This window comes from Molothrus aeneus, chromosome 1, assembly GCF_037042795.1.
Source record: "Molothrus aeneus isolate 106 chromosome 1, BPBGC_Maene_1.0, whole genome shotgun sequence".
NCBI lineage: Eukaryota > Metazoa > Chordata > Aves > Passeriformes > Icteridae > Molothrus > Molothrus aeneus.
Genome location: NC_089646.1, coordinates 92084932 through 92104871, shown reverse-complemented (window position 1 = coordinate 92104871; position 19940 = coordinate 92084932). Strand labels below are relative to the sequence as shown.

Here is a 19940-nt window from a genome sequence, read left to right as displayed (position 1 = left end):
CGCAGGGTGGGGTTGTCCCCGCCGCCGGCGCTGGTCCCCGCGGGCGCTGGGTGACAGCGGCCGAGCCCCCCCCGCCGCCGCGGCTGATGCGCCCGCACCGCGCCGCAGCCCCCGCGCCCGCCCGGCGGGGAGCGGCCGCCTTTGTGCAGCCGGGACCTGCTCTCCGTTCTCCTTCAGGCAGAAGAGGAGCTAGCGAGGAGATTAGAAAAAGCCCACCAAGCTCGAGTTAATGTTTGAGAAGTTCGGGTGCGGGAGAGTCTGGTAGGATTCCTCTATTATGCCTATTTTTGGTGAATTTCAGGCAGTCGTTCGCAATAACAACCTGCGTCCATTACCTTGCTTGCGGGAAGTGCTTTGGATGTCCTCCATAGGTAGCGGGATGACCCGCTTAAAATCTGTGTGTATCTATAGTGTAATATGGTCCAGGTACATATATATTTTAATACATTTCCGTGTATAACTATATAAAATCTGATAGGAGAAATTTGGGTAAAGTAGCGTGAATTTTACTAATAGATGATCTTGTTTGTTTGCTGGATGATCCATGATAACTATTCATTTGTATTAAAACGTAGGGGGCAAGCACCCAAGGAGGTGGGATTTTTAAAAATCTGATTAAAACACATTTTCTGTATAGATCTCATTCATATTTGCAATGTGCTCTTAATTACCTACTGATTTCAAGTCTCAAGGTAGGCAGGGTCAGGCCTGGAACACTGATGGAAGCTTGGTGAGGAAAACCAAGGAAACATTTGAGGAAGCAGAACACTGTTTACTGCTGCTTCTGTCATTCAAACGAAATATAAACCTGTTGTGACTAGTTTGGGTCATTGCATTTCCGTGCCTTTCTTTCGTCCTCAAGCACTGGATGAAAAGGACAGAATTATGTTTAATTTCCAGTGTTGTTAATTACTAGCTATGTTTAGAGCTTCACCTGCAATTTAAGTTAGAGACATAAATTTTATTTTTATCAATCTTTGAATATTTCTGGTAGTAATTCTGTTGGCACTGGTCAGCGTACTTCATTTTCACCCCATAAGTGATCACAGTTTGCTAACAAACACTTTTCTTTGGGTTTGGTTAGTGTAATCTTTTTAATATTTGGGATAAGTCTTCCACCATAACTTTCTCTCTGCATTTTCTTGTGCCTAAAAAAACATTTCATGGACTAAAAATGCTTACACATAGCAACTTAAACTGATTTTTTTTCCTTTTACTGTGCTGCTTTGCAACTGATTGGAGCTTGGCTGTCTGTTTACCTGTGTGCAAGCAAAATAACGCATGTATGTGACATATTTATGAATAGATGTGCTTTTCCTAACTTCTGTAATTTTTTTTCAAGCTATTCTTTGAGCAGATCACATCACGTGCCTTATAGCCTTTAAAAGAAGAATGCTGCACAACATTTCACAGTAAAGATGAGGAGCTGAGAGATACTTCTGTTATCTTAAAGCGATAGAGGTTTGTGTGAGAGGACAAATGCTTAGGACACTGCTTTAAGGCAAGTTGTGAATTGAGCCATGCCAGGAGAAGGTGTTTAGGATAAAGGGCTTTCTTGCTGCATGTGTCTTGGAGCCTAGGCACCTGTAAGAGTGGGAGAAGCTTCCCAGTCTTTGTTTCTTAGAATTTACTCTGCAGCTGTCCTCATGTGCCCACACAAATCAATCCAGTTTACGAGATGAGCTATGCACAATAAACTACTTTGATTTCAGCATAGATTCCTGCTAAAATATATCCCAGGCATATGTCCTGGAAGGACTGTTTAGCCTCAAAATGGAAATTCTGTGGGCTTGTGAGTCCTTTCTCATATTCTGCAGAGGAGCCAGTGGGCTGCAAGAAGGTGAATAATATGCATAAAGAAAAAAGAGGTGAATATAAATACATGGTGGTGTTCTGACACAACTTCTTGCTATTCTAACTTGTCCTGACATCTCAGAGAGCTTTCTTGTTCACCTCATTGCAAATGGGCTTTAATACATTGAAGAAAGTAGGTTAAGCATGTAAGATCTTGAGATGAGTCTTCCAAAACTCTTTTCTTATATGTATTAGACTGCCCACACCATTTTTTGACTTCCTTTATACATCCTAGATCATAATCCTGGCTTCTTCACAGAAAGGACACAAGTGCTGTGTGTATGTTTAGGAAACAAATACTGGGAATGTGATTAGTGGAAGAAAAGACGGATGTATTCTTCTCAGAGTAGGACTTATCTTTCCATTAAAATGGATTAGATGGCCAGTCTGTGGAGCTAGATATTTAGCACCTGGAATCCTAGTAATGTTTAACTTTTTGAATGTACTCTCCAATGTTCTGAAAATCCTGTTTTTCTAAATAATGGGATTTTCTAAACATAAACATGTAATGTTTTTTTTCATCTGAGGTTCTCTCACCTTTTCAAAACTAGAAGTAAGATTTCCATGTATCAGCAGAAGGTAGAATCAGTCCTTTCTGATCACATGGAGTGATCCTGGCTTTTCAGGGTCATAAGGTATTGGGCCTCAAAACGTGCTGGTGGGACTGCATTTCATCCCATTCCTTGGTGAAATTGAGGTTAAGATACAGAACCAATATTTAGTCCCAAGAATTTCATTTCAGCATCTGTCCAAAGCAACTGAATGGTTTGGAATGGTGCAATAAGTATGGAAGTAAAATGGATTAGTAGATACACTCTATTCCATTCTAGGTCTCTTTTATCTTGCGTGTTTTCAGAGTGATTTCATGGAGTGAAATTGTCAGTTTTCAGTATCTTTGCTAGGATGTCAATTTCCTGACTACTTTTTTTTTTTTCTCCTAATTTGTGTTTTATTTAAGGAATTCCTGAAGCAGCTGTACACCTCTATTAGACCTAGACATTGTAATGACTGGTATGCAATGAACTTTACTTACACCTAGTTTGTTCTTTGGGTTTATGACTGTTTAAGAATTCCTATCACCAGCATGGGGGGTCACTTAAGTTTTCACAGACCATGAAAAATAACTTGACACAGCGTGACAGAGGAAATACTGGATCAAGAAACTGTCTTCCTTAAACTCAACCACCCAACTCTCTTCCTTCTTCCTCCTTTTGCTTTCATGTAAAGTAAACTAGCTCTTCTATGAGCAGTAGCACTACTGCATTTTGTTTTCCTATGGATCTTTCCCTTAGTCCCCTAGATGCTGTCTGTTGCAAAAACTTCAGCTCTCCCATGTCCTTGTGCAACCAGGATTTGGTAAGAGAGAGCAGAACTGTGACTATGCAGGACCCACATAAGTGCCCAGAAATAACCCAGACAAGCACTGACAGAAGGTGCAAACCAAGTGTTTGCTCCTTTTTCAGTAGGGATACAACTTAGCTACTGACTTGACCTAGACTTACTTCTGTTCACTTTGCTTCAGTTTTGCTATTCCAGGCTTTTTTCCACTGTGTCCCCTGTTCTTTGACTCCTTTGTTTTGCTGGCATCATGGTTTAACCCCAGCCAGCAAACAAGTACTGTGCAGCTGCTTGCTCACCCCTTGCCCCCAGTGGGGTGGGGAAGAGAATCAGAAAAAAAAGGTAAAACTTGTGGGTTGAGATAAGAACAGCTTAATAATTGAAACAACATAAAATATAGTAACAATAATAATACTTGTAGAGAAGAGAGAGTGGGAGAGAGAGAAAGAGAAGAAGAAAACTCAAGATAGAAACAAATGATGCACAATACAATTGCTCACCACCTGCAGGTCTCGGCCAACTCCCTCCTCATTTATACACTGAATGTGACATTTTATGGTATGGAATATCCCTTTAGCCAGTTTGGATCAGCTGTCTTGGCTGTGCTCCTTCATAGCTTCTTGTGCACCTGCTCTCTGGCAGAGCATGGGGAACTGAAAATTCTTAACTTGGAATAAGCACCACTGAGCATCAACTAAAACATCCATGTGTTATCAGCATTATTCTCTCTAAATCTGAAATACAGCACTGTACTAGCCTCCAGGAAGAAAGTGAGCTCTGTCCCTGCTGAAACCAGGACAGCTGGGCTTTGTCATATTCTATGGGCTACTCAAGAGCGCCACTGTTTTTATGCCAGGCTTGGGTTTTCATTTCGATATGATCTTGTCTGTTAGCCTTCTTTATAAATATAAGTAGTTACCTTTACTGAAAGAGATGGGAATAACTGTAAGTACTAAGATGTTTGGAGGAAAGGAACTACAAGGATGGCACAAAGTCCTAGTGTGGTGGAGTTAAGGAAAAATATATTGAGAAGAGGAAACCTGATGGTGATATCTAGTGCACCCTCAAGGAAGGTTGTAAGAGAAGTAGTAGAAACAATAGGCAAAAAACTAGAAAATTCATTTTGGGAGAGTCCTAGACTGTTAGGAATATGAACCAATTATCTTATAAATGTATCACTGGGTTTAATGATTAAAAACAAAAGAAATGAGAGCTAGGCAGCATTTCTGCCCAAAATCTAAAAGTAGTTTGGGCTACACAGTTACAGCAGAAAGGAAGGGGGAGAAAAGTGTGAAAAGATAGAAGAAGCAAAAATATATTTTGTTTCACAGTCGTATGTTGTTAAGTCAAGGCAACACTGCTTGTTTTGGGGTTTTTTTTTTGTTCTGTTTTTTGGTTTGGAGCTTTTTGGGTTTTTTTTTTTGGTTTTTTTGGGGGTTTTTTTGTTTGTTTGTTTGTTTTTTGTTGTTGTTGTTTTGGTTGGTTGGTTGGTTGGTTTTGGGGTTTTTGTTGTTGTTTTTTGTGGGTTTTGTTTGGTTGGTTGGTTTTTGTTTTGTTTTTGTTTTTTTTTAATGGCCATGAATTCCCTATTATCACCTACCTTTTTCCTATTGACTACGTAAGTGCTGGGCTTGAGAAAAGAGGTGGTTGCTGACATGGTGTAAGTGTATAGCAGTGGCTGTGTTAAAGCCAAAACTCTTTTTAGCCTGTTTGTTCGCTCCTGAGTGACCAGCAGCACAAGTGCAAGGAAGTACCACACATGCAGGGCCATCAGTCAAGGTTGAAGGACCTGTGCCTTCTGCGTGGTTGGTTTCTGTTGTTACTTCTTGTCTTCTTGCAACTCTTGCTGCTTCTCAGTATTGTAATACAGGCCAGGATCCTGCTGCCTGTTTGGTATCAGCCAGGAGGGCATGGAGCATGGGGGAGAACAGAGCTGACAGGTCTTTAAAAGGACAACTTCTTACTATCATTGCTCATACACCTTTCAAATATTGGAGAGAGATGGGAGAAATTATTATACACAATCAGCAAGGAGAGAGGATGGTATTTTTTATACCAAAAAAATAAAAAACCCAAACATGCTGAAGGTGGCTTCAGACATAAACCTGAAACTAGCGAGGGCTGAGTTTTGAAATTTGTTCCTTACTTGAGGGCTTGAAAAACTTTCTGGGAGTGAGAAAGTGCAATGAACAGGAAAACAAGATATTAAAAGCAAGATACTAAGTAAATAGTATTTTGTATCCAGACAAATTGTAACAAAGACAACTATTCATTATAGTCTACTTCTGGCACTGTGTATCCACTAAAGTGGCAACACAAACCAGCATGTAATTTTATTTTATCTTACCTGATCATTCCATTATGTACTCTAGAACTATTCACAAGCTATTCTAGAAAACCAAATTGATCAGAATCCTGATACTGCAACCAGTTCTAACTTGTGTATCTTTTTTTTTTCTTTTTTTCTTTCATTGTTGTTTCTGTAGGAATTTTGGCTTCTTGGAGAAACAGTAGAAAATGCAAAACGAAATAATAAAGCCTGCTAAATACTTCTCAGAAGTGGAGAAGAGTGTGCTGCTTGCATTAGTTGAAAAATACAAATACGTGCTTGAATGTAAAAAAAGCGATGCAAGAACTATTGCTCTGAAACAACGCACCTGGCAAGCACTGGCTCATGAATATAACTCACAGCCCAGTGTATCACTGCGAGACTTCAAACAGTTAAAGAAATGCTGGGAAAATATCAAGGCACGGACAAAAAAGATAATGGCACATGAGAGGCGGGAGAAGGTAAAAAGGAGTATTAGTCCACTTATAAATACTCACATCGTAGGGAAGGAGAAGATTGGAAGCATAATGCCTGAGCAAATGTACTTTTTGCAGAGCCCACCAGAAGAAGACTCTGAATATCAGCCTGATGCTTCTAGTCAAGGTATAAATGTTGCTGTAATGATGCAAGTAGTATTGTTTTGTATGTGATTTTGCCAGTGATACTTTTTCAAATCTCTCCACTTAGCTGTGACTGCTGGATATAGAAAAGTCATTTCAGAGCTATGATATTACAAGGCTGTGTGTATTTCCCAAAGCCTACAGGAGTTAAACGGGTGTGAGATTTTTTGCAGATTTTTTTCATCCCTTTTTGACATATCTGCTGCTTTGTGGCAAGCATCACAGTTGCTATCATGCTGGCTTTCCAGAGAACAGTCCCAAGGATATCGTTATTATTTTTAAAGTATCATTTTTCTGGTTTAAAAAAAAAAAACCAAAACTACCAGCAGCAAATTGATACACAATTGCCTGCTGCAAGAGTTCCCAGTGGTCTTTCCTCCTTTGTTTTCAAGGACTAAAAAGAGTATGTGGAGCCATATTTCATGCTGCAGTCCACACTGGAGAATGGCCTTTCTGAAACAGTTCAGCACTACATTCTTCTTTGTTTGGCAAGCATCCCCAGAAGGAATAATTCAATACCAGGAGGGAGGGTGGCTGCAACAGTTTCTTGCAAATTTTATGATGTCAGGATCTCACACAGAAGACTGTCCTTGCTCAAAAGACAACAGCAGCTACATTGTTAGATAACATTCTTAGAATGCCTCTTTTATAATTGTATTTACCATAATTAGTCATTTGGATTTGGACAGGAATGTATTTTGAGACCCTCATTTGCAGTGGTAACTGTTCTGTTCCCTGCACAGTCTCTTTTATTTCAGAAGAATTGGTAGAGCCTTCTTAAAGTTAGAATAATGTGATATTTTTCCTAAAAATATACACTACTATATTTACAGAATCTGCAGCAGAAATAAGGAAAGAATAAAAAGTGTTCTTCCTACTGTTCCCTTGGTCTTTTGATATTCATGTTGACACAGCTTCACCTGACACTCAAATCTTTTATAAAATATTGCAAGTCACATATGGATTTAGCTTAAATGGATGCATTAAGGTTTAGCTCCAGGCTCAGCCATCTAAATTTAGGTGTCCACTTACAGGTGTCTGCATTCACTTTAGTCTTTTGAACTCCCACTATAGCCTTGGAGGTCTTTCAACAGAGCTCCAAGTGGTTCTGTTCAGCCCATTATGTCCTTAGTATTCTCAGCAGAACTGCCTTATGTAGTGGCTCCTGTGCTTTGCTACTGGAGCAGAAGCTTTATATGCACATGTCAGTAACTTATATTTTATCACATTTCTGTTTCTTGAAGGAAGGGAAGAGAATACTATAACACTTTTTCTTCTTTTGTTTGCAGAGTCATTTGTTGTGTCCAACAGAGAACTTTGTGATGAAGACAAAGAGCTGGTACATTTTCCAGTATGTGAAGGCACCTCCCAGCCTGAGCCTTCGTGTTCTGATGTCAGAATAGCAGCAGATAAGAACTACAGAAGTAAAGCATCTCAGGAAAGTGCTCTGAAAAAGATGCATGAGGAAGAACATCATCAGCAAATGTCGATTTTGCAACTCCAGTTAATCCAAATGAATGAAGTTCATGTGGCAAAGATACAGCAAATAGAAAGAGAGTGTGAGATGGCTGAAGAAGAGCACAGGATAAAAATGGAAGTGCTAAATAAAAAGAAAATGTATTGGGAGAGAAAACTGCAGACCATTACAAAAGAATGGCCTGTATCATCCTATAACAGACCCTTTCCTAATTCACCTTAGAACATAGAAGGGCAGAGAGTCAGTCTGATTTAGCACATTTATGAGTAACACGCACTGGAAAGAGGGTTTTCTACTGTGAATGTACAGTGACAGGATAGGTGCCTGGCTGATAGTGAACACACAATGACTCTTAATGTTTAGGGAAACAGTGGTATAGTTCACCAAGAGGAAAACTATTGTTTAATAATTTGTAGGTAGTTCTGATTTGTTTAACTGACACAGATGCACAGTGTTCTAAAATGTGAACATATTTTTTCCTCTCAGAACACCCTTGATCCTTGTGCAGTTTAAGGTACTCTGGGTATTCTTACATTGGGAGTTCATAAGAAAACTTAACAGCTTTAAACATCAGGCTGTAGTGTTTGTTTGATTTCTATCTCTTCCTATCTGCCATTTCCCACATGAAGGCAAGGGTTGGAGTTGCTCTCTGCTATTGAGACAAAAGATGATGGACAGCTATTAGTTGGATCATTATGCTGAAGCTTAGGGAAAATAAGCTGGTTAATACAGTCCATAACTTATTTTTCATAGAAGATGTGAAAATGAAGGATGTAGCAAGAGGGCCACTGTAGTAACAGCCCTCTCCTTCTGAAGAACAGTAATGGCTGGCTGACTGAGAGGATGGTTGTGGAATGGCCCTCCAGTTGTTTGAGCCTTGACACTTGAGAAGTTAAAAAGAAGGTGACTTCTTCCTCAAAGGCCACTGTGCTTTTTCTTTCATTTCCAGGCCCATTTTGTATTGAAGTAGAATACCCAAATAGGAGGCTCAAATGCTGCTGCCAGCACTGTGTGCTGTTCTCCTGAAGTCATTCTGAGGGGAAGAGCTTTTTAAGAATTCACAAAGCTCTCAAAATGCAGTGAGCCAGCCAGTCCATTGGCAAAGTCTCCCTCTATTTTCCTATGCAATACTTGATGGTGTAGCAGCTAGCTTGATTATTTCTCCTTAGCTAGAAGAAAAGACTAAGACTCACCCTCTTTTCCTTCTCTTAGGGTGGAAAGCAGTTCAAGGGAATCATTCTTGTGTTGAAGCACTGCTGTTTTGTTTGTTCTGTCCTGTGTGTTATGGTGGTGTGTTTCTTGCCTTTGCTGTCAGTGAGGGGTGATGGACACGATTTGTATGAAGGCATTCACATGAAAGTCCCCACAGATTTTGGATGTCCAGAATGGTAGATAGTAGGAAAGCACAAACAAAAATAATCTTTACCCTGGCAATCATTTATTCTAGTGGGGCAAGAGTTAAGAAAATGTGAAAATGCAGAACCCTGCAAGGATTCATAAGAACTTCTGGTGTTTGAAAACCTGTTTTACAGGAAGGTGTACAACCATCATTTGAAGCAGTGAGAAAAATGAACAAAACCATAAATTTTCATTGAAAAATCTGAATATCACATTATTCAATAAAGTTTTTCAGATCATGACTGCTGAGGGCGAATCCATACTGTGAACAATGTGTTCAAAGCAGAGTATGTTACATGGCATACATTCCCAGCAACACTCCTATCTCTTTCCCTGGATATCCTTTCTGGTGGAGTGAGTTCCTTTTGGTTTTGTTTTGGATTGAGTAGGGTTGTGTGTGTGTGTGTATGTGTGTGGTTTTTTTGACCTGCTTTCACTGCTGGTGATTCATCTTTGTTAGCACTGCCATTATCAACCACAGGACTCGCTGTGGTTAACAGTGTGGTACCTGTGCTACTTCCTTAAATGTGCTAAAACCAGCAATCACAATGGGAGCTGTTTATTACAACTCATTTTATATGACAGAGAAAAAAAAATATGCTGGGCTGCTGCAAGATTAAAAAAATAGGGCCTGGGTGGAATCTGAAGACAGATCTTTTTGACCACAAACTCAATATTCTTATAAATTGGCTGTGTGAAGAAAGTCCAGGAATTCCAAAGAAGGATGTTGTTATGGGCACTTCTATTTTTCTGCTGAATGAAAACACTTTGGAAGGTATAATAACAGTAGAGGCAAAAGAAAAGTAAACAGAAGTAAGGACCTTGTTCTGAGATTGCATTCTGCGGTCTAGAGGATGAGTCAGTTTGACTGGCTGTGACAATTGTTCAGGCACCATCCAGAAAACAAGGATAGGGAAGACATTTGTCTTAACCAATTAAAACATTTGTCTTAACCTTCTGCACTCATTCTAAGTGAAAGTAAATGAAAACCAGGTGTTAGAAAGTAATGAATGGACACAATTTCATCCCTGTGAAGAGGGCAAGAATAAAGAGACAATCCAAGTCTAGATAGCCCTGGACAGTGAAAATGATGAAATAGTCAGAGAGGATCTCACACCATGTGAGATAAGGGTAGCTTGAACTCCTGAAATTATATGATTGCTCATGAAAGATTGTTTTATTTTTATATTTAAAAATCCTTTAAAATAAGCATGTTTTCAAGCGGTGCTAAGTGGATAATGCCTTGCTTCTTGGTATATTTTCTTATTCTAAGACCAAAAGTTATAGTTCTTAGGCCGAACAATAGACCCTTTTAATTCAGGTTCTATTTACAAGAAAGAAGATCATAAGAGAAATATTAGAAAGAGCCAAGATGAAGGTATGAAAGAAGGAATGATCATTACATGCATAGGGGAAGAATGGCAACATTACACCTAACAAATTATACAAGAGGGTTTTGTGGTATGGACAATAGATCATTCACAGGTGACACAGGCTCTTGCTTTCCCATTTGTAGTTGACTGTTGGTTGATGTAAAATTGGGTGATAAACACAGAAAAATGTAAAAGCTCAACAGGAGGAAGTAATGTATCTCCTTGCCATACTTTGGCTTTATAAAGTGATCAATGTGATGGAATTGAAATTACTTGAGAAATTACTTTTGCCTTTATTGTTGTTGCAATTACTCCCTCTGGTAGTAGAGTTTATCTTTACTTGTGTTTGACTTTCTTATATGTAATATAGCCATCTCAGATAGTATGTCCATTTGTTTCTCTCTCCTTTTTTCTATCTTACAGCATTCAAATACTTTCACATAATTGTATTTTCCTGTTAACCATTTGGCCAAGGAATAGATGGATATTCTCCAGGTTTTTCCACAGATAGAATACAGCAGTATTTTAAGAAGAACATGCCTGTTCTTTTCTGGATTTGCTATAAAACTTTTTGTCAAGAATGAACTTAAAAGATACAGGCCCAAATGATCCCTTCTTAACTCCATACAAAAGCATGTACACCAGATACATAGTGGCCATTGTCTCAGCCTCTGTAATCTTAGGAAGGAAAACAAGGGCCTTCTAGAAAGGTGTGATGAATTCCTTTATGCTCCCCAAATTAACATGAACCTAGCTTCAGGTGCTGTCTTTCCTTGGAGGTAATCTAATTTCTTGCCTAGTATAAATTTTTCATGTATTGATTTTTTTTTCCTCATACATTTTTTCCTTATGTTTCTGTTCACCCTTAGTTTTTTAACCAGCAATATGAGCAGGGAGGGGGTTTCATTCAGATAGATGTGTTTTCCTTTTTCCTTCCTCTTGCCCAGACTGCTCATATCACAGCATTTGAACATGAAATGTTCACCATCTACCATCACCTTCCCTTTCCACAGAAAGCATGATTAGTTACCTTTTCCACACAGCTGCCAGTACATTCTGGATTCTGCACGCAGGCCAGGAAACATACTAGAAGATTTTGAGGAGAGGTTAGTACTGAGAAATGGAGAGGAGCACTTCCTCCATTCCAGCTCCATGTAATTTGGGAGGACACTCTGTGATCATGATGTCCTTCATCAAGACCAGAGCTAATGCAGGGTGCTGAAGCTGTGAAATTGATTTTGATTCTTCCTAAATCTTTGGGGTTCTGCAGAAGTTAGGTTTGAGGTTTCCTGGTAAAAAACTTCCTTCTTCCTTGGTAGTTGAGGAGTCTCAGTGGAATCCTTTCACAGCTTCCTCAAATGAAAGTTATTACCTTGACAAACAACATGTCTATTCTACTTCTTCTGACATCTATTCTACTTCTTTCAATGCCCAGGCTGCTTTATCATCAGATAAAGCAGGAGCTTGCTGCTTGCCACAAATCCTCTCTCTGAAGCTCCTTCCTACACTACAGAGATGTGTTTAGGCGGGGTTGAAAACACAGCCCTTCCCAGGCACTGCTCAGAGAAGTGATCCTTACAGAGCAGGTGTACCTGGTGTGGCTGAACTCAGCCCTTGGATTTTGTGCTCAGCACTCAGACTTTGAACTATTGCTGCTCAGGGTTGCAATTTTCCCATTGCAGCCCTGTGGCCAGAGAAAGAGGGATGGTTCAGGGCTGCCTTTTTCTGAGCATATAGTGCAGCTGAGGATGTTGTGTTGAATTTTGTTTAATGAGCATTCATCTCTGTACCAAATTTTAGCAGTCTCCCAAGTATTTGTATGATTGCATAGGTATTTTCAATGATCTTTTGCAGATTTTTTTTTCTGGTTTTAGTTACAGTAGCTTTTATGTGTCCTTTTCCTTCCTTTTTCTTTCCCACTTGCATTATAATGTTCCAGTTTTGTTCTGAATCTCTGTGGTTACAGTCTCTACAAGCACACTTTCATGTAGTATCATGTAGCATCATGTTTTCAGGTATTTTTCTCATTATGACATTGAAATAATAAACTGCTACATATTTGTATTTTGTTACTCTGTGGGTAGAGGAATTACATGTAAATCTTAAAATAACATTTAATTGATTTTTTCCCAGACAAGTCCCACACAGGTAGTCCTTTGATTTCATATTTTGAGCTACTTTGCTATTTTTGAAAGTCTTATGTACCTTAGTTGCTTTCATAAGATAATTACTTGTCTTCCCACTTTATTTTTCTGTTTCTTCTCAAGACATTTGACTGTATATTCACTCATCGTCACTCTCCCTGAATTTTGTATAATTGTACATTTGATAAAAAGAAAGATGACCATTGGTTGCCACCTATAAGAATAGGATAATATGTTTTTCAGTGAAAGCAAGCAGTAGCCTCTGTTTCTGGTATCACAGACTGACTTCTGTGCTGATGATCAGCTTGATTCTCTGATATCTAACTAAGGTGCACGTAGAAATGTGGACAGATTGCTGGACCTAAAACTAGAGCTATAAAATAGAAATGTACTAGCTGAGGCTCTGAAAATTTTACTGTTCTGATGGTGAAGGGATTAGGCATCTGACAACACCATCAGTCATGTTAATAACAAATTAAAAACTTGCAAAGTTAAAAAGAAAAAAAAAAAAGGCTGGTTTTCAGAATGAGTCAAAGTGAAGACAGCTTTTAGCTGTCCCAAGAGATAACGTTGTCACACATGTCAAACAATTGCCCCTCATGGTCTTCACTTCTCTTTCCTTTGAGACTCTGGACACCTCTATCGTAGCATTCACAAGTGCCTGACAATAAGAAAAGTAGCTACTTTCAAGTAGGAATCCCACCAGAGTTATTAGACCTCACTCTTTGTAAAACTGAAGTTGGACAGTTTTCTAAGACTACATTATCCAAACACGCATGCACTGTGGAAAGCCATGTGAAATCTGTCCAGCACATAGTCTGCAAATGGCATAGGATATACAGCAAGGAACAGGAAAAGGTTGTCCACTCCATGGCTGTGGGTTGTAAAACTATTGTATTGTATTCAGGACAGTGTGTGGATAAATCTCACCCGATGGTCAACCTCTCTAAGAATCAAGAAGTATTTTTGCCAAATCTTCTAATCTGTCAAAACAGCCACACAAAAAAAGTAAAAGGAACAAAAAAAAAAAAAAAAAAAAAAAAAAAAAAAAAGAAGCAATGAAGCACTCAAATTGCTAGAAACAATCTGTTCCCTTCTTGATGAAGAGCCGGCAAGATACAAAGCCTGCACTAGACATATATGTATTTAGGGAAACAAGTCTCTGTTTTAACAGAAATAAATCAAGATAGATTTGTAGATTGTCCTTAATTTATTTAGGTGAGTTTTTAAAATGTTGATTTAGTTTGTTTCTCTTTTGTTGTTCAGTCCAGCTTCAGAATAGTTGTGTGCTTCAGTCTCTAACCAACTGTTAGAGCACCTCATTAATCAAATTTGTTTGTTAAGAGAGTTGAAGTGGGTTTGTATTCAGCACAACTTGAGATTAATTGTATTCCACAAATCTTCAGATATTCATTCTCAGCTATAAGAGGCTGTTCTTGAAGAGGCCAGAACCTGAAACTGGAATTATATGCTATTAAGTAGTAATTTATTTTTTATATGGCACTTACAAGTTGCCATATGAGCTGCTCAAGCTCTGCCCATTGTTTGGTCATGTACAGATCCCTTTTCTTTTCTTTGAGTTATGCCCTGAAATTATGTACTAAGCCACAAATGGACCAGCTGAATTACCCATTTAAATTCCTGCCACACATTCTGTGTCACATTATAATGTGGGGAGGGGGAGAAATCTTGCATCTGTTAAATTGTGGAGTTTTAAAATTTCACCTGTTACTCTCACTACATCTTTGCCAAAAATTGTTTTGTTCTATTAAACACCTACATGGTCCCACTGATCACTCCTTCAGCCCAATGAATTGCTTGGCTTTAGAACTATTTGAATTCCAATCCCATGGACTGTAGGAAGTCTGAACTGACACACACAACACAAATTCCATTTATTTGAAAAAGGTTTTATAAATACTGAGATTCTGAAAAGTGCAAATTAGGGAGGTGACGTGATGAATTTGGTATTTAAACCAGGGCAGAAATTTTGGCAGGCTGGGAGGTATCGCTGCTGACCTAATAGAGAGGTTCAACCTCTGCTTTGGGAACAATAATATACAATACAAATATTGCCTTTCCTCCAACTTTCTGTCTCAAATGAAGCATAATGAGAAGTCCTTGCCAAATAAAGCAACAGTGGTTTCCAAAATGCACTTAATTTGCTTTCAATTGCTGGCCTGCAGGAAGGCTCTGAGGCTGGAATGGACGTCTAGTTGCACTCTGTTAGTGGCTGAGAGCATAAGAAATCTTCCCCTGCTGATTTTATGCTGTTTACCTCAAATGCGATAATCCTGCTGGGATATATTTAGCCACACGGTGGTGCCAGTTCAACCATGGCAAGGTGCTCACATTCTCAAGTTGCCTGGCATCTTTTCCAGTTACCAAATCAGCGGTGGTGGATGTATTTGAATAAAAAAATAAGAGGTTTTAGCCAGCAAGGACAACCGTCATTGCCAACTGTATCACTGAGATGCCTTCTAAAACTGATAAGGCAGAAAATTTAGAGGTATAATAAATAAATTATCACAATGATGCTTTGTCTCAGCCAGTTAAAACACTGTCTTATGGGGTAATCTTTCTTTTACTCCTCTAGTAGACTGATAAATAAGTTGCATACTTCCAGTTTACATTTCCACAATCCCACTGAAGCCAGCAAATTTCTCTACACCATGCCATGGCCTCAGTAGATATGTGTTGATCTCTGCTCTCAATCTGGTTCAAATGCCACAAACTCTACTTCTGCAAATCCAGTGCAAGTGTGCTGTCAGGGAGCCAGGCTGAGAACATCAGGTGTGGGACAGGACTGGCTTAAACTTAGGCGCCTCTCTTACACCCAGCATAGGCACAAGTGGCTGAAGCCCCACAGCACAGCAAACTTAATCCCACATCCTGCCACAGCTTCAGACACAAATAAGGACATAGTGACAGCCGTGGACAATTTTAGTGATGCATAAAACTGGCTTTGGGTGGTAAACAATTGGTTTTTTAAATTGTTGTACGTTAAAATGTTCCAAATCATGGGGCAACTTAAAATTATGTCAGTGTTCAATGCCAAGAGCAATAAATTAACACAGCTTCAGTCTGACAGGTGCAGTTTTCTGTCAGCATTCTTAAATAAAACAAAAAAATAAAGCCAACTGTTTTAATCCATGCCCACTTAAATACATACACAAATTCTACCAAATAAGCATATTACATATAAACCAATTACATTTTTTGTAATATTTTGTATTCTCAGCTACATGTGGACTTTTGCATTTGTTTATACTTTCCACTTTTTCTTTTCCTCAAAAGTTTAAGGTTAAATAATGAGAGATCTGATCTTCATCTTCTTGAAATGCAGAGGCTATGACATTTTACAACAGTAGCTGAAGAAAAAGTTCTGGCAATCAGTAAATGCAAATACAGTGATATTCCAGTCTGTCCTGCTTCCCACAGACCTAAAGGCTTAGCCCTACTCGTGCCCTTCTTTTTGTGGGCAAAATGAACTTCCAGTTTCTGAACTTCCAGTCACAGGTTGCACAAGCTGTTCTACCCCCAGCTACCATCCAGCAGCACTCATGTGTACAGGGCTTGTTCTTCAGAGGTGCTGACCTGCTGGGTTTTTGACTGATTGGCATTGCTGAGGAAGAACCTCTTGCTTCCAAAAAATCACACAGTTGAACAGCATTATTTTTACAGTACCCAAGAAGTGGAAATGCTTTAAGAGATAATATGTTTTCAAAATGTCATACTGCCATCTCTGCTAGTACTACCATTTTGTGATGGTAATACAATACATTAATGGTGGCCTGTCCTGGACTGCCAAGCAAATTGTATTCTATTTGCCATCTGTATGGCAGTTGTCTTCTGTTAAGTGGGCAGTTTTCTTTATCTCTTCCACAATCACTCCTCCCTCCAAGGAGACATCTGCTGATAACAGGCTATTGAATGTCACTGCATGACTGAGAAGAACGACAGCATCGGATTGTGAGATGCTCTGCCCAGAGGGAGGAGCCAAGCATTTTACCCAGATATAATCTGGAGATTCTTGAACCCAGCATGGCTTTCTTCACTGGATTTCCCAGAGGAACAGCTGCCTCTTCCACTGGATCTTCAGAGGAAGACTACACCTTTCTACAGGATCCCTGCTCCAACAAAGCCACACCTGCCACTCCAGGAGGACTGCAGCTACAATTCCAATTGGATTGCTACCAACACCCTGACCCACAGGGTGTCAGGTTCTGTTCTGACTCTGTCAGTGTTGTTTAGTTCACTGCATTGTTTATTTTATCTTTTTTAATTTTCTTCCTTAGTAAAGAACTGTTGTTTCCTGCTTCCATATTTTTTGCCTGAGAGCCCCTTAATTTAAAATTTATAGCAATTCAGAGGGAGGGGGTTTACATTTTCCATTTCAGGAAGGCTCCTGCCTTCCTTAGCAGACACCTGTCTTTCCAAACCAAGACATGGCCATATTTTGAGAAGTTTTATCTCTCCAAGGTGAAAAAGAAACTTTCACTTGAATTTGGCAGTGGCTGAAGGTTTTATTTGAGGTGGTGCCTTGTGGTTATTTCTCCACCATCACTTTTTCTTATCCAGCAGAATCTTCCCCTGTTTTGCATATATATTCCACCAGTGCTGAATTTGCACCTGAATTTGTTTGATTAAGGAGACTGCAAGGATCCTCTGAAAACCTCTGAAAGTGATTATCTTTCCATGTGTGTTCAGGAGGTTCAGGATCACTGCAGTCCAAATGCAGAGGCATTAAAAATTGGATCTCTAAAATATTGCCATCACTGGAGCTTGAGAATCTCAAGGGGAAACCTGAATCTAGGCACTCCTCATTGTGTTTTTGTATAACTGGTCAAATAATTAGGAAATCACTGTTTCTTTACATGATGTTTTATGTGACATTAGATTCTGTTGTATTTTAACAATATGTAAAATTACATTTTGTCACGTCTGTGCTTATCATCAGCAAGCACCTGAAACAGAATGAGCATTTAAGTACTGGGCTGTTTGTCATAAGATACTTGAAAATGTATCACTCCTTCTGATACTAAGTATTTTAATGGAGTATTAGATGGTATCTCTTGTGGTCTTTGCCTTTTAGTAGCAACAGGTTTTTCTGGGGTTTGCTTTTTAAATTGCGCTAAAAACTATACTATTAAGATCTCCTTTTTTAGCCAAGTGGTAACCACTAGGTTGATCTGATTTTCCTAGCATGGTGTCAGCCCAGTCATCTCACCTGTTGTAAAGTGTTGTTTTAGTATTTTAGTGCTACAGACACCAGCAGAGCTGGTTCTGGACTGCATGGAAGTAGCTTCTGGAATTGCACCTTTAAACAAAATTTTTTGTACGGCTGTTCGGTTTTTTTTATTAATAAAAAATACCCATATTATAGTTTGAATCTGTATGGATCTCATAGTATGTCTGAGTCCTTAGAAATGTGATGAATGTAGTTTTCATTATCTTTATCGTGCAGCTAATATTCATAGCAAATTCTTTGATTTTCCTAGGGAAACAGTGAGTAAAAGGAGAAAAAGTAGGACCCTAAAATATGTATATTCTCGTGGCTTCAACAAGAAGTACCACTGGGGGAAGAAATTTAATAATTGTTTTAGCCAGGGGAATGTACTGTATGTTTGACACTCCCAGCGTATGTAATAAGGATGACTAACTGTACATTTTAGTGCCTTGTTTCTTGTAAAATGTTTAATCATAAATTACTAAACATAAATAATTATGAATTTCTGAGAAAACATATCTAAATATTGCCAATAGAAACTGTATATTCACAGAGGAGTCAATAAATCATCATCTATTGTTACACATTAATTAGATGAGATTTTTAGTCTCCATTCTTTCAGAGTTGTTTTCAAATAATGTCATTTAATTTACACACAACTGTGCTATTTCTGTCTCTTAAACTAAACTCCACTCAACAGCATGGAACAGAGCAACTTTCTTAGTTGCACTGCCAGGTTTTGTGGGAGAAAGTGCTGCTTGTGAGGCCTGTTGTACATATTCACCACAGAACTTTATATTTGGTTTGATTAAGTGCTGATACAGTCTTAGGTTCCTCTCAAATGTTCTCTGTAGACCTATTGGCAGACCAGGTTTGAATTTGAGTTAAGCAGCAGCAGTTTGCTTCTGGACAGCCTGTGTCAGGCACAGCTGGGCAATAAAAAGAATTGGTTCCTACTAAGAGCACCTTCATAATCTCAGTTCAAAGACTATGTAGAAATCCAGGAAACTAAACCATGCTGTGACACATCCAAGAAAGCCAAAATCTGTGCCACCCATGAGCAGCAAGATGAACAGTGGGGTTTGAAAACCCACAAGTGCTTAGAAGGAAGGAGGAGAGAATGAGAGTAGTAAGTGGATAAGGATAACCTGACCTTTCTCCCTGCTTCTCTAGGTTTCCTGCACAGGCAATATGTGCTGAAAGCCATGCTGGCATGGGCAGTTTTCCAATGGTGTCTTGCCTATGCCACATGTGGAACCTGATAGTGAGTATTTCAGCATCCATCTCAGATGAACTGGGATGCAGCTGTAGGGAGACCTGGATTCATGTACATAAGACCATGCAAAAGCAGTTCTGGGTTAGGCCACAGCTCCATCTAATCCAGTGTCCTACCTACAAAAGAGGTTTGTAGCATCTGCCCTGTATATAGTTAAAATAAATGTGAGTGTACAATATTTCACAGCAGGCACTGCTCCATGAGGCAGTGTCTGTGAGACCTTAATGAAATCTTTGTATATAATGATCTTCTCTGGATTTTTCTTGTAGAAATCTGTGGAAGATATTTCTGAACCTGTGTAAACTATAAATAACAATGTGTTCCAAATATAAGCAGGGTTAAGAAATACCTTTCATGATCAGCTCTAAAGCCAAATGCTGCCAATTTAGCTTGCTGCCCTCTCTCTCCATATATAACCCTGAATTAGGAACTCATAGATCTTAAATCTGGTTCAAATCAGATAAGGGCTAATAATATTAATAGCTCATTTAGTCCTTTTCTCTTACAGCAACACAAGATTGGTTTTTAATTGATACAGAAAAAGAACAGCAATTCTCTTCCAGTGCATTTGAAGAAGACCACAAATATTTTCATGAGATATGAAAGAAAAGAGCAAGAGTAGAATAATTACATAGAGAAGTAAGGACAGAACTTCATTTTGATAGTTTTCAAGCAGACACTCTTCACTTAAAACTGTTTGCAGTTTTTCTTTTCCAACTCTTCTTTGCTAACTCATTTTCAGTAAGAGAAGGAATAGTTCCACTGAGTTAAAAAAACCTTCATGCTAGATGATTGCTTTTGGCCAGCAGAGTTCTCCTCAAATCATTTCATCTTACTGAAGATTTCCAGAATGTGACCACAGAACAGCAAAAGACAGATTTGAAAGTTTCTGTCTACAACC

The 19940-nt window shown here is 39.0% G+C and overlaps 1 protein-coding gene across 1 annotated transcript; it reads left to right on the top strand.

Moving 5' to 3' along the window:
• Positions 1-98: 98 nt before the first annotated feature.
• MSANTD3 (Myb/SANT DNA binding domain containing 3) lies at positions 99-17935 on the top strand. Its single transcript, XM_066560790.1, has 3 exons — positions 99-261; positions 5679-6124; positions 7431-17935. Exons 2-3 carry the CDS (start codon positions 5710-5712, stop codon positions 7838-7840), a joined length of 825 nt encoding a protein of 274 aa, XP_066416887.1. The 5' UTR covers positions 99-261; positions 5679-5709; the 3' UTR covers positions 7841-17935.
• Positions 17936-19940: the final 2005 nt, after the last annotated feature.